The sequence below is a fragment of the Elephas maximus genome, chromosome 20, assembly GCF_024166365.1.
Source record: "Elephas maximus indicus isolate mEleMax1 chromosome 20, mEleMax1 primary haplotype, whole genome shotgun sequence".
NCBI lineage: Eukaryota > Metazoa > Chordata > Mammalia > Proboscidea > Elephantidae > Elephas > Elephas maximus.
The window spans coordinates 63415172-63429041 of NC_064838.1; the positions used below are offsets into that span (position 1 = coordinate 63415172).

General features: G+C 38.9%; 1 protein-coding gene across 7 annotated transcripts in view; it reads right to left on the reverse strand.

Moving 5' to 3' along the window:
• Nucleotides 1–13870, reverse strand: part of CFAP20DC (CFAP20 domain containing) — a 269312-nt gene that overhangs the window by 94174 nt on the left and 161268 nt on the right. For 6 of the 7 annotated variants that reach the window (XR_007514517.1, XR_007514516.1, XM_049863557.1 and 3 more), the window contains 2 exons: nucleotides 12799–13133; nucleotides 1169–1546 (listed from right to left, as the gene is read on the reverse strand). Coding sequence is in view for 5 of the 7 variants with exons in the window: in XM_049863557.1 (XP_049719514.1) it covers nucleotides 1169–1546; nucleotides 12799–13133 (713 nt within the window). In the remaining 2 variants the exon portion in view is untranslated. The remainder of the gene's footprint in view (nucleotides 1–1168; nucleotides 1547–12798; nucleotides 13134–13870) is intronic. The other variant, XM_049863558.1, reaches the window with a different exon arrangement.

Here is a 13870-nt window from a genome sequence, read left to right on the forward strand (position 1 = left end):
TAGAGTCAGATAATCCAGGCTCAAGTGCTGCCTCCACCATCAAATAGCTGTTGTCCTTGAGCAAACCCCTTGACCTTTCTAAACCTCAGTTTCCCCATCTGAAAAATGGGGATGATGATCATCCCTGCCTCTCGGGGTGGTTGTGAGGATTAAATGAAACACTACACAGAAAAAGGAGACTGATACAGCATCTGGCATATATTAAGTGTTCAGGAAGCAGCTACGTGGAGCAAATGGTTAAGCACTCAACTACCTGACAGGCTGGAGGTTCAAGGCCACCCAGAAGTGCCTCGAAAGACAGACCTGGTGATGTGCTTCCAGAAGGTCACAGCCTTGAAAACTCTCTGGAGCAGTTCTCCCCTGCACCATGGGGCTGCCCTGAGTCAGAATCGACTAGATGGCGACCAACAACACTGATGATATCTATGTTTATTATCTGCGCTAGGTAACAATTAATCCATTCTGCGTTGTTTGCAACATAAATGAATTGAAAGCTTTAGGTTGAAACACACACAGAATATTTAGGACATGGCACATAAAGAAAATATTTAATATTTTTTAAAAAAAGAATGTAAGTGTCGCTTGTCCTGCACAGCCTCATTTGCTCTCTAGTTTCTAAGTGGTGCTATGGGGGAACTGGAGGAAGAAAAGTACTAGCACAGGAAGGAAAAATCAATCTGATGGACATGGATACAGCCACCAAACTAGCCTGGGGATTGATTCTATGCCACTGGTTTACTGTTAACCTTCACGCAGATCATTTATTATTTGGGGGAACTGCTGCAAAGAGCCCAGAAAGTGAATAGAATGATGATGTTTTTATGGCTCCTAATGTAGATTGTTATTGAAAATCTGTCGATTTTACTGGCAAGCTTTTGGCTCGAAAATAAGATGTTCATTTATAATTTGTAGGCAGCAATAACTAAAATTATGGGAAGTAACTGGGAAATAAAAAATAACTATTATGATGAGAGCTAGATAATTACCTTTCTCATTAAAAACATGAGGCATTCTATTATCATTAGGATGTGCAATATACTCCTTAACAGCTGCTGTTACTGAACTAAAACACATCTGAGGAGGAGAGAAAACACATTACTGATCACCCAATACTGTGGAACATGCGTGTGAGGTGGAACAGACCAGAGCAGGAGGTAGTGCCACTTACGGATGCTTCAGGGATCAGTCTCAACTTTTCCCCTGAGATTTCTTTGAGGAAGGTTTTGTTTACTGAAGCTGGCACTTGATGGGCTGGTAGGTCCTTTGCTTTGATAATGGGATCTGGAGTTTTCTGAGAAGGTTCACATCTTCTTCCAGGGGGAGAACGGCATGGTGTAGGTACCAAACTTGTTTGAAAGTCGCTTCTGTCTATCTGCTTCACCGAGGAACTCTGGCTTTCTGATGCTCCTGCTTCTGTGTAGGCGCTTCGGAGATATCCTTTACTTGTCCGCCTCACAGCCTTCCCCGGCATGCTCTCTAATGTTAACTGAGTTAGCCCTGAAGGACTAGTTATTGGGCTTGGAAAACCCTGGCTACTGTAGTCACCCTACATTGGAGAACAAAGAGAAAATAATTTTGAGCAGAAACTGGTGGTAAGTTACTGAATACAAGTTCTCAATAAGCTCGTATAGTCTATGAATAAAACAAAAGTACATATTTTATTTTAACCTGCAATGAAAAACACAATATAGGTAACTGAAAAAGCGATGAAAATAGGTATAAGGTATTTGTTAAAATGCCCTCTATGTGGTATCTGGTTTGCCTAAAGCATATTTTTTACCCCTGAGTAATAAGAGAACATGTAGGAATTAGTCATTCAGATATATTCTAGAAGATCCATAGGAAGTGACCTAAAATACCTAAGACTTGACTTCCTGATAAGCTAACTCCACAGGAAGACAAAGAACTACACTTTACGGTCTCTAGCTTACTTAAGCAAGGAAATGCTGACGAGTGGACCGAGTGAGGTATTTTTGCCCAGTGTTATTATAAAAAAAATAGGGAAGTTTTATCGTTCAAGACCAATACATAACAGAACATGTTTTGTCAAATATTTTTCTTACATGAAAATTTCAATTATAGAAAATATTTTTTTTCCCACAAATTATTAACTTTTTTGAATATAATTGTTTGGAAAGCTAAAAGTGAAAGCTATAAGAATTTTATTTATTTATTTTTTTTTATAGTTCTGTGATTGTCCCTAGGAAAGCAAAAGTTTAAATTTTTTAAACCAGGGAAAGAGGAATTACGTACATAAAATCAATGACCATGAAAGTAAATAATGTAAACAAGAAATACAGTGCTATTTCAGTTGGCAGATTTTTATACTATAAAATAATAAATTTAACGAAATAACTAATGTGACCATTACTTGTTCTTGTCATGGTAGATTTTTTCAATTTACTCATCTATTTAAATATGTAATAAATGAACGTTAAAATGATAAACTTAGAACAGGAAGAAGTCAACAAAAGCAGAGTACATTTTAAAGACATCATTTGATGTCTGACAGACCATATATATCAACACTCACAGTTTCTATAAGCAATTCCCCACCTCTCCATTTACAGTCACACAGAGCCAAGCATCCAGTGATTTCCAAACTCAAGCATTTTAAAAACAAAATATTTGGGTGACTGACTGGATTGCTCACTTTCTTTCTGAATGTTTAGCCATCATGCACACTCAACATAAAGTCCACTCTTTAAGGTGAAGTTTTCCTCTCAGTAGAATTAAAGTGTAAGTAAGGGTGAGAGCATAGGGTCGCTGTGAGTCAGAATCGAGTCGATGGCAATGTGTTTGGTTTTAAGGGTGAGACAGTCTGCTCCAGGCTGGGCACGGGACAAAGGAGGAATTTACCAAAGCTTCTAATTAGAAGGTAGCACCGAGAGAATGTGACTGATGACGGACAGATCTGTCTGTCTGTCTGTCTACCTACCATGTATCTATCATTGCTCTGTCTCTTTCTCTTTCTTGCTCATCATGGATCAGGCATTGCTCTAGGTGCTGTGGATACAACGGTAGACCAGAACATAGTCCCTGCCATCCAAGAACTTTATCCTGAAAGCAATCAGGAGTCACTGAGTGATGTGAGCTGGGGATGCCATGATGAGTCTTGTATTTCAGAAAGCTTTCTCTAATGGGACAAAATAGAAGGCACGGGTATGAGTTTGTATAAATATTTTTTGTGTAGTGTCTGGGGTAGGTTGTGGAGACATAGAAAGGGAGATCAAGGGGGCCTGTCTTAAGGCAATGGCAGCAATGATAGAGTTGGATTGACTTCAGAGTTCTGTAGAAGGCCGAGTATGTTGTACTTATTGACTCTCTGGAAAATCTCTAACATAGAGTCTAGATCCCTAATTCTGCCATGTTATAACTTTTCCTTCTTACGGAAAGTAGCTACGATTAGCAAATAACTGTGTTCCCCAAAAAGAACATTAGTGTCTTAGAACCCTTCCTAAAAGACAGCTTGCCTATGTGTAGTAAAGAATGAGAACTGCAGAGTTGTCTAAGAACCTTTTATGAACATTTTTTCTTGGTGTTCATTTTGGGCTTAATGTTCTTTGTCTACACTATCTTGTTAATACACATGCCCAAAAAAACCAAACCCACTGCCACTGAGTCGATTCCGACTCATAGCGACCCTATAGGACAGAGTAGAACTGCCCCATAGAGTTTCCAAGGAGTGCCTGGCAGATTTGAACTGCTGACCTGTAGGTTAGCAGCCGTAGCACTTAACCACTACGCTACCAGGGTTTCCGTTAATACACATATTCCCTATAAATGATGGAGAAACTTATCTTCCAGAGTGCCAAGAAGGATAAAGAAAAGATGGTGACTGGGTGTCACCATGGACCCTCACTTGTGCCCCAAGGGAAAAAATAAGGCAGATGGGACTATTTCTGCCCTTGGAACAGTCCCTGTATAGCCTCAGCTGCAGGCATTGGGCAACTCTGCAGTCCGCCACTTACTAGGCGAGCTTGTCCTTCTCTACCCTCTGGGACCCTGAGGATGTTCACAGAGATGAAGAACCCTGCCTTCAGGCAGAAAACTGGAAACGGTGCCAGAAATACCTGAAAAACTCCCAGTATTCTAAATTATCAGGAATGGAGTGGTGACCTTGCAATTTCTGTTTCATAGATATAAAAAAAGAATCGAAGTTCAGTCTTGTATAATGAAGACGGTAAACAGCATACAGTAAACATCCCCCAAGCCTTAGTTTTAAGGAGGTATTGATAGAGCCAGGATGGATTTATTCAGTTCTGCCTGTTAGACAGTGCTATTCCTTTTCTATTTATTTTTATTCTAATTTAATCTCTTGTAATTGTTATGTACAATTAATAGTGAGGCTTCTTGGGATCAAAAACCCTCTATTCACTAATTCCTATTCTATTTTCATAATAAATAATAAAGACATGTACTGCAGATTTAAAAGACTGACCCCAAAAGAGGCTGGTCTAGCATCTCCGGATCACTTCTGGGATTCAATTTTGTATGTGACACAGGCAGAAATCAGGCTTTTTTCTGCAATAAATATAAATCTGGTAAATATTTATTAAGCCCCTGCTACATGTAAGGCATTGCCTAGGCACTGCAGAGGACATAAAGGTTCCTGAGTGGCAGAAATGGTTCGTGTTCCACTACTAACCAAGAGGTTGGCGGTTCAAACCCACCCAGAGGCATGGCAAAGGAATAGGCCTGGCCGTATGCTTCCGTGAAGATTACAGACAGTAAAACCCAGTGAAGCTTAGTTCTACTCTGTAACACGTGGGGTCGCCCTTAGTCAGAATCAACTTGACAGCAACGAGTTTGGTTTCTAGAAGACAGATGAGTAAGGAGGACATGGACATCACCATCAAGAGGCATAAGTCTAGCAGCAGAGAAACAATTATAACAATACCATAAAGTAAAAGGTGGCAAACGTCATTTTTAAAAAGTTTCAGGTGTACTAGTATAAGAATTCAGAGAAATGTGTGCAAAACCAGACGTTTGCTACATTATTTAGAAAACACAAGTAAATTCATTTGGTAGGAAGTGTATTTTTTTCTTTCGCACAGTAGTTCACTCAGGTGGAAAGCATGTTGTTCTTTTTGCTAGGCGTGAGTAGTGATGATTTACACGGAACTATTCATGGTTTCTGTATATGGACATTCGTTTCCCATTTTTTCTAAGATATATCCTGGTTGGAGACAGGCTGAGAAGTGGACAGATTTAGCCGTGTATCCTGGGGGGCACTCTCTTGGTTGTATTGCATTTCCATGCAAATACATTTACATTCTATTTTAAATAGATGGAAAGGCACTATCCAGTTCTGGTCTCACGGCAAAGGAGGCAGTTGCTCATGGAGGCAACAACGTTCCATATCCTCCCATTCCTGACTCTCCTTCTTCCTCTGTTGTTCTAGGTAAACAGAGGCCAACTGCTGTGCCTTGGATAGCCACTAGCAAGCTTTGAAGTACAAGGCACTATGCAAAGAACTAGGAGGTAGAACAGAAGCACTAAAAGCATCATTAGGCCAATTAACTGTGATGTCCCACAAAACCATGACCTTCCAAACCAAGGAACCAAATCCCATGAGGTGTTTGGTTGCACATCAACAGCCACAGACTACCATTACTGAACATTTTGATTAAGGTTCCACAGAAGAATACTAATAAAAAAGGGAAAAATGCAGAACAGAATTTCAAATTCCCACAGACTGTAGACTTCCTGGGGCCAAAGGGGCTGGATGACACACTGAAACTATTGTTCTGAGATAATCTTTAAAACTTAAACCAAAAATATCCCCAGAAGCCTTCTTAACACCAAACAATAGCTTAGCTTAACTAGTAAAAAATGTCTGCCTTGAGTAAAAACTATCTATATGGGATCAAAGTGACAACAGCAACTAGAAAGATTAGATAGGAACCTTAGGGGGCAGTGAGTTTACGTTAATGGGGAGGAACAGCTCAGAAAAGGAGCCTGAGAAGGGTTCCACAACTCGAAGAATGTAATCAATGTCACTGAATTGTACATTTAGAAACAGTTGAATTGGTGTTTGTTTTGCTGTGTATATTTTCAACAACAGTAATAACAAAATAAAAATTTAAAAAATATATGGAAAGGTCAAATAACTGGAGTATCTGGACAAGGTACAAAAGGCTTGCTTGCTTACCTTAGTGGCCCTGTTGTTGTTACTTGCCCTCTAGCCGATTCTGACCCATAGTGACCCTACAGGGCAGAGCAGAACTTCCCCATAGGGTTTCTAGGCTGTAATCTTTACCGAAGCAGATTGTTAGGTCTTTTCTCCCACAGAATGGCTGGTGGGTTCAAACTGCCGACCTTTCAGTTAGTAACCGAGAGGTTAACCTTTACACCACCAGGGCTACTGCCCCAGAACCACTAAATCTGGTTTATCCTGGATTCTAAAGGGGGAATTAGAATGAACAAGAAAGGCAAGATAATATCTGAGACTAAAATTAGGTAATAATTTGATTTAAGTTGGGTCAGCTTCTCTTTCAAAGTAGAAAACAATGGTAAATAAAAAAATAGTTTTAATTTTAACAAATATTAAAAAGTACTAAAGTATTAATTTTAATTTTAGTAAGTATTTACTAAAGAGTGTTACACTGGCAAAACCCTATCCCTCTCTTTAGTATAATGTTTTTGCCGCTTTTAAACGGTATAAAACCCATTGCCGTTGGGTTGATTCCAACCCAGAGTGACCCTATAGGACAGAGTAGGGTTTCCAAGGAGCAGCTGGTGGATTCGAACTACTGATCTTTTGGTTAGCAGCTGAGCTCTTAACCACTGTGCCACCAGGGCTCCATTTTATAAGGTACAGATAATGTTTATTGATTTCACATTTGTAATTTGTTTGGTTCCAACATGCTTTTGGATTAATTTTTTCTCTGTAAATTATATGAGTTTATTATAGAACATAAGCAGTTAGCTTATTACGATCTGATTGAAAAATCACCACTTCTTTTTCCTTTGGTTTATCATTTAGCTACTGAAAACCTGTGTAGCAACTGAATACAATTAGTCAGAGAAGAAACTGTCCTGCCATTTTCGCATTCCAATCATTGGTTCATCTGTTTCTCAGAAGAAACACAAAATGCTTTTGATTTAACTTAAAATACTTCTTCAAAAGTCCCAAATCTCTTGAACCGCTCCTCTTCTGGGCTCAGAAGCATTTGTTTGTTAAATATTCCAGCCCGCCCCAGTGCCAGGGACATCAGTGGGTCTGCCTGATTGCCTGTGGCACAGCGTGTGTACGCAGAAGGTGGGCATGATTTCCCCGCGGAGCCAGCACTTCCTCTGCTCAACTGTGTTTCTTAAAAGGACACGCAGATGGGCATTCGGACAATCATTTCTGGATGCACAAAACGGATTGCTCTTCCTGGCTTGTAATTTTGAAAAGATCATTTTAATGAGTCTTGAGGGCCACCTACTTGGAGCAGATGGGACCCAGGCTCTTTGAATCACAACTTTAATGTTGAGTGAGTCAGGATAGAACTGTTTTAGCCTTTGTAATATACTATATTTCAATTGATTTTTAATTCAGCCCATCATGGAAAAAGACTTATATTCTTAAAAGTTCTATAACAAAACACATCCGGCAATATTCCAAACGCAGCTTTGGTGGCTGTTTTGAATTTGTAACTGAGACTGAGCCAGTGGGATTTTTACCTTTGCCCAAAGTTTGAGTGACTAAATGCGTGAATTGAGAGCACGTTTTAGTTGGACCACAGTGCTAGTAAACAACAGAGACAATACAGGCAAACGTTTGTTGTCAACTCAAGAGCACAGTTATTTGCACGAATATAGCCAAAGACATTAGCTATTCTGTCATAACAGAATGGAAAAAATCATTTCTTATTTGATGATAACAAGATTGACCATTTAAACGTATTTTAAGTATCTTCACTAACAACCATCCCAAGAATCATTTCTACTTCTACCTCTTGAATTTTATAGGACACTAGTAAAGTAACGAAGCCCTGGTGGCACAGTGGATAAGAGAATGGCTGCTGACCAAAATGTTGGCAGTTTGAATCCACCAACTGCTCCTTGGAAACCCTACGGGGTGGTTCTACTCTGTCCTATAGGGTCGCTATGAGTCGGGATCGACTCAATAGCAACAGATTCGGTTTTGGTTTATTAAAGCAACACAGTTCCCTCTAGCTGATAACGATAACTGCCAGTGGTGTCCTAGAATGCCTTTTACTGGTTTGTAAGCAAACAGAATGAATGGGGCGAAGTGACTGTTTCGCACAGTAACCAGCCCGCAGCAGGCTTGCAGTTAAAACAGCTGGGCCAATTATTTTTATAAATACCTTTACTTGTAGACAATAATGGTTCATGGGCAAATCATAGAACAAAGTATAGGGACTGTATGGGGACAGGCAAGTGCAACCATGTGACTATTGGGAGAAAATGACGAGATGCTTCTAGCTATCTCAAGACAAAAACATTTTTCTGCAAGTTAGACTTCCTGTTCTTTTAAATAATTACACTTCAAAGATTTCACGTAAAAACTACTCACAATTAGGTTTATCTGCAAAATGCGAGTTTTTAAGTAAAAGTGATAGAACGCCAGGTTTTAAGTAGACAAGAGTTTTATAGACTTTTTTTTTACCTGCCTGTAACAATGCAAAGCCAAGTCACAGGAACCAAGGGGCCCGTGACTTTTTCAGAGACCAACAGAGCTTCAGTAGATAACAAGAACGGCAGGTAGATGTGGGAAGCCTATGAGGATTGCTTGCACAGAGTAAATATTGACTCTGCCTGGAAGGTCTACGGGGTAGGTTACACTGTAATTCCTAATACACAGGAATAAAAATGCAAGGCAATATATTCAAAAGAGAGTCCTTCCATTCTTTCCAAAACATAATCTGACAAAAGTGTGTAAAGGCTGCACAGAAACATAAGCAGCCTCAGAGGGAGTAAATATCCTTTCTATTGTGTGTGTGTAAGGGCGTGTGAGACAGCAGTTAAAAATCATTAGTCAAGTCCGTAGGAGTGAGTGCTTGATGGAATATTCCAGATACATACGCTATCAGGAAAAAAAATATATTAAAATGGAATGGCTTAGCTACTGAGTGTTGAAATTATCTTGAAACGACAAAACCGGGAAAGCTGGGAGGAAGGACTGAAAAGGTCTTTTTAATCTATTGTTTGTAAATCTGTCCTTCCTAGGCTGCCGCAGAGCTAGATGTAGAGAACTGGAGGCTTCCCAGCTAATTTGAACACTATAGGTGGTCAGTCCACATAATTCATGTCCACATATGCATACTTTTTTTGGCTCAAGTGTTCCAATTTGGACTGTTACACAAGACAAATTACCTAGCCCTGCAAATATCCACTTTGGTATGCGATACATGTCCAAGGTTTGGAAAAAATGATAGTATTTCTAGATGAAAAATTAAATGAGAGAAGTAGTAAAATATTAATATAAAGCTGACTACTTCCAGTTGTAAACCAGGTATATATACCAGAAGCCCAGTTGGGAACAAGGGCATAAAAGTACAAAATAGAGACCGTAACAGCAGTGTCCTTTTTTTTTTTTCCTTCCCTTCAGATTCTGTAACAGTATGAAAGGCACTCTGTTTTAATGGCTTTCCTACAATAATTTGTTGGATATGCTAGTCTTGATTTTATAGCTCACCACAAAATATATTTCAGTAGTGTGCTTTTCAAATAAGAAGTACAACTTTAAAATTAATTGGGTACCAGGAACCTACGGCTGCCTAGGGAATAAAATGTACAGCAAAGCAAGGACTAGGATAAGGGCACAGGCAAGAAGTTCATAATTCTCAGGTTCTCTGATTCTTCTACCACACCAATGAGGATATCAGATGTGCATTAATTATTAGCAACTGAAATTACAAAGAAAACATCACTGAGAACTTATTTTAGTTAGCCTTTTGCACTATATGTGTACTTTTCTTCTAACTATCATAATAACAAGATTTGAAGTTGCTTAGTTTATATGCTACTGAATACATCCAATTTCCCTTTAAAAATGCTCGATGGTCTAACATCAAATAAAGTCTTTTAATTACAAGTTATAAACTTCAAGCCTAATAAGATAGGTAATGTAATTATAACTCATTCGTTCACAATTACTTAAAGCATGACATTATGTTTTCCTTAAGTATAATTATGTTACTCTAAGGCTATAAAACCAACATCAAACCCATTGCTGTAGAGTCGATTCCAATGCCTCAACTGATTAAACTGATTTTTCTTAATAAATTGTATGTAAATAAACATTTTAAATATGTAGTGCAATTTCTCACTGACTTACAAAATAAATGGAAAACATAATCCTACAGGGAAAAATTGCCAAAAATATACAATAAAAAAAAATTGGTAAAGAAGGGATCATTACAAATTCTAGAACTTGTTTAAATATGTTGTTATTGTTAGGTGCAGCCGAGTCAGTTCCGACTCACAGGGACCCTACATACAAGAGAACGAAACACTGCCGGGTCCTGCGCCACTCTCACAATCATTTTGATGTCTGAGCCCAATCCATCTTGTTGATGGCCTTTCTCTTTTTCACTTTCTACTTTACCAAGCATGATGTCCTTCTCCAGGGACTGCAATATGTCCGGTTTAAATACAGCCTGACATTTTTGTTGGTCTTACTTTTGTATTGATTTGTATCTCTTTAGTCTCTCTCACAACAGACCCCAAAGCCCACATAACGTGGCAAGGCTCCTGCCCCTCTTTCTGGCTACCCCTTGGAGCAAGCTCTGACTAGAGTTGGGCCAGAACAGGTGTTAGCAATGAGATGGTCTCACCACAGACTCTAGCCACATGCCAATGTCATTTTGATGGGCATGGTGCAGTGCAGGCTATCCAGCTATGCCAGTGAGGGGTTGGGTGACGCATGGTAAGTTTATTTTCAATTTCATGTAGTTGGTAAAAAATACATGCCTGCGTAGTAAAAAGTTGATGGATCTCAGAAATAGAGGACCTATTAGCACAAGAAAGCACATAAAGTGGTGCCCAATTAAAATATTCAGCACTAGTGTTCTCCATTTTCCTGTGATGCTCTATTGGTTCTTCTCAAGGCTCATCCTTCATGGAGGTGGAAGAGGGAAGATCCTCACGTGGGGTTAATTAAAGGGCACTTTCCCATAATACATCCTTTATAGTTTTTCCAAAGAACTACTATTTCCCACCTGCCATGAAGTTCCCACCATTAGGGGAACTGTTTGGGGTTAGGTAAGACAGATGGTACTGTGTACATGGGAAGAGGATAGGATTATGCCATTAATAAAATAGTACAACAATTTATGAGATTAGTTACACCATAGAAGAACTGACACCTGAGTCCCCTTGGGAGGGGGCTGCTGAAAGATGGGATACACTACTAGGTGTTGAAGACAAATGTCCACATTACAGCCTGGTTGCCAACTAAAAGGTTGGTGGTTTGAACCCACCCAGCGGCTCCACGGGAAAAAGATCTGGTGATCTGCTTCTGTAAAGATTATAGCCAAGAAAGCCCTATGGGGCAGTTCTACTCTGTCATGTGGAGTCACTAGGAGTCGGATATTGACTTGATGGCATCTAACAACAACAGAGCTTGTTATTAAGGGCAGGAGGGACAAAGACATCCAAGAGCAGCAATTAAAATGCTGGCATCAAATGGTCAATTAATGTATAAAAGTGTTGGTAGTAGGTTTGTGTTTGGTATGATTAATACTTCATTTCACTCAGAAACAAGGATATTGTGAAAAAAGGGTTCTCCGTGCACTCTACTGAAGAAACTAACTGAAAGATGCAAAAAACAGTTATTGCCAAAACAAGCCCACCATATTCTCAACTGGGTTTGAAGAATGGACTTAGGCTCCTGGACTCTCTACTTCCCACTTTCCAAAGGATTGATCAGTTAAAGTTATCAAAAAATAAAAAAAGTTTTGTAAGTACACATAAAAATCTTCTAATTTTTTCTATACTTTCTGTAAAAAAATGATTTGTACAATTTTACTGAACCATAACGTGACTGTAATTTGCTCTTTTAAAAGGACTTTTTTTTCCCAGAAAATATGAATGCCCATCATTAAAGAATAAAGCTAAAGAAATTTCATACATAAAACCCAATGGGAAAAGGGTTACCATAATGTATTAGATTCTAGAAAAGCTTCCAGAACTATATTTGGTTTTATTTTTAACAAGTTTTTTAAAAGATTTTTTTAATGAATTTAACTAATTTATAAAATGTATTTGTATTCTAAATATTTCCAAAACAGACAACTTTCTGTAAGGCAAGTCCCAACACTAATCTATGGTACATTATCTAAACTTTAATTGGCAGATCTCTTGAAATCCTGAGACCATATGGAAAATAATGAGTCCTAACAGGTCTAAGGTGAAAAGATGGCAGTCGAGTAAGGAAGCCAGAAAGCTGTCAATTCAGAATGCTTAGCAGCTGCAACACAATTCCCCCAGAGACCAAGAACAACGTGTTCTCAAGGTTTTACTGGTCTTGCGATCACACAACTAAACTGCATACTATTTCCCATTCTGTGAGACAAAGATTAAAATGAAAAAAAACAAAAACAAACCAAAAACTGGTTTCCATAATTAAAAATGAAATTGGCTGACTGTTAATAAAAAGGCAGCAATTTAGAGTTACCATAACAACCTGATGCAACTGTTGACTGACATCACAATCTGCCGCATTTTTACAATTAGCACTAGGTCCCCACCCCGCCACCCTCCTTCATTTGAAATGGCTTTAGTGCTCATCGGAGGTAATGAACAACTCTGCTTTAAAACTACGCCACTCAGCAAGCCATGTACCTCTTCGCTGCTGTCATCGCTGTAAAAATCATCCGCCAATTGGGCACTTCTACTTGTTCCACTGTTATCCTCCTTTAGATCCCAAACAAATGGGCACTCCTCTGGGGACACGCTCTGAGTTTTTCCACGAGGTGCTGACCGTGGCCTTGATGAAAAAGTGAAAATGTCCTTTGCAACAATTTGCGTCTCCTCGGCTTGATGGCTAGGTCCACTTCCCTTGCTGACCTCCGGCCACAGGTGTGAAGTGTTGAAGGAGTCATCATCCAGGAGTAAAGACTGGCTGCTGGATTCCAAATGGGGAATGCCATCATAATTTTCAGGAAATATCCACTCATCTGACATTTGGAAAAGATGGCAAAAATTAGAGTAGCATTCCACACAAGTATTATTTAGGCAGGAGGTTAGCTTAAAATCTTTTGCTGCTGAAACAGAGATTTATCAAATGATGCAAAAGCCAAGGAAGGCTTCATTCACCATCTTGTAACACGATATACATTTAACCTAGAGATCAGTGCCTAGAGCTAAGGGCAATTCATTTGCCTTTCCTTTCCATCTGAGTAGAAACACTGGCCAGGAACTCAGAAGACTGAAATAATTCTCACCTGTCTTACAGCAACTTCTTTATCTATAGCACAGCCTCGTTAATCTGACATTCTAGAGGGGGAAAATCTTCCTGATTTAAAAGGGTTTGAGTTACTAATATCTCTTTTTAACTGCAGAACGACAGAATACTTAACAAACTTCTTTAAACAAAATAGCTGGTCACTGTTTGGATTACAAATCACGGAGGGCAGGAAACCATAAAAGGTTGACCATCTTTTTCTCTCCAGTCTACTGACTGAAACAGAATATTTCATACGCTAAACTGAGTAGACTTTTCAAGTAATTGTAAATTTGCAGTAATATCTGTTCATCCGATTAGTGATTCTGCAGGGTGAAAAAGACTTTTATGTTTAATTTTAGGAGAGGTTTTGACGTGAAAAAAAAAATTTTTTTTTTTAATAACATGGTTTTCTTTAAAAATACCGTATACTACTCCCAGGATAGATTTTTATCAAAAAGTTTAATCTTT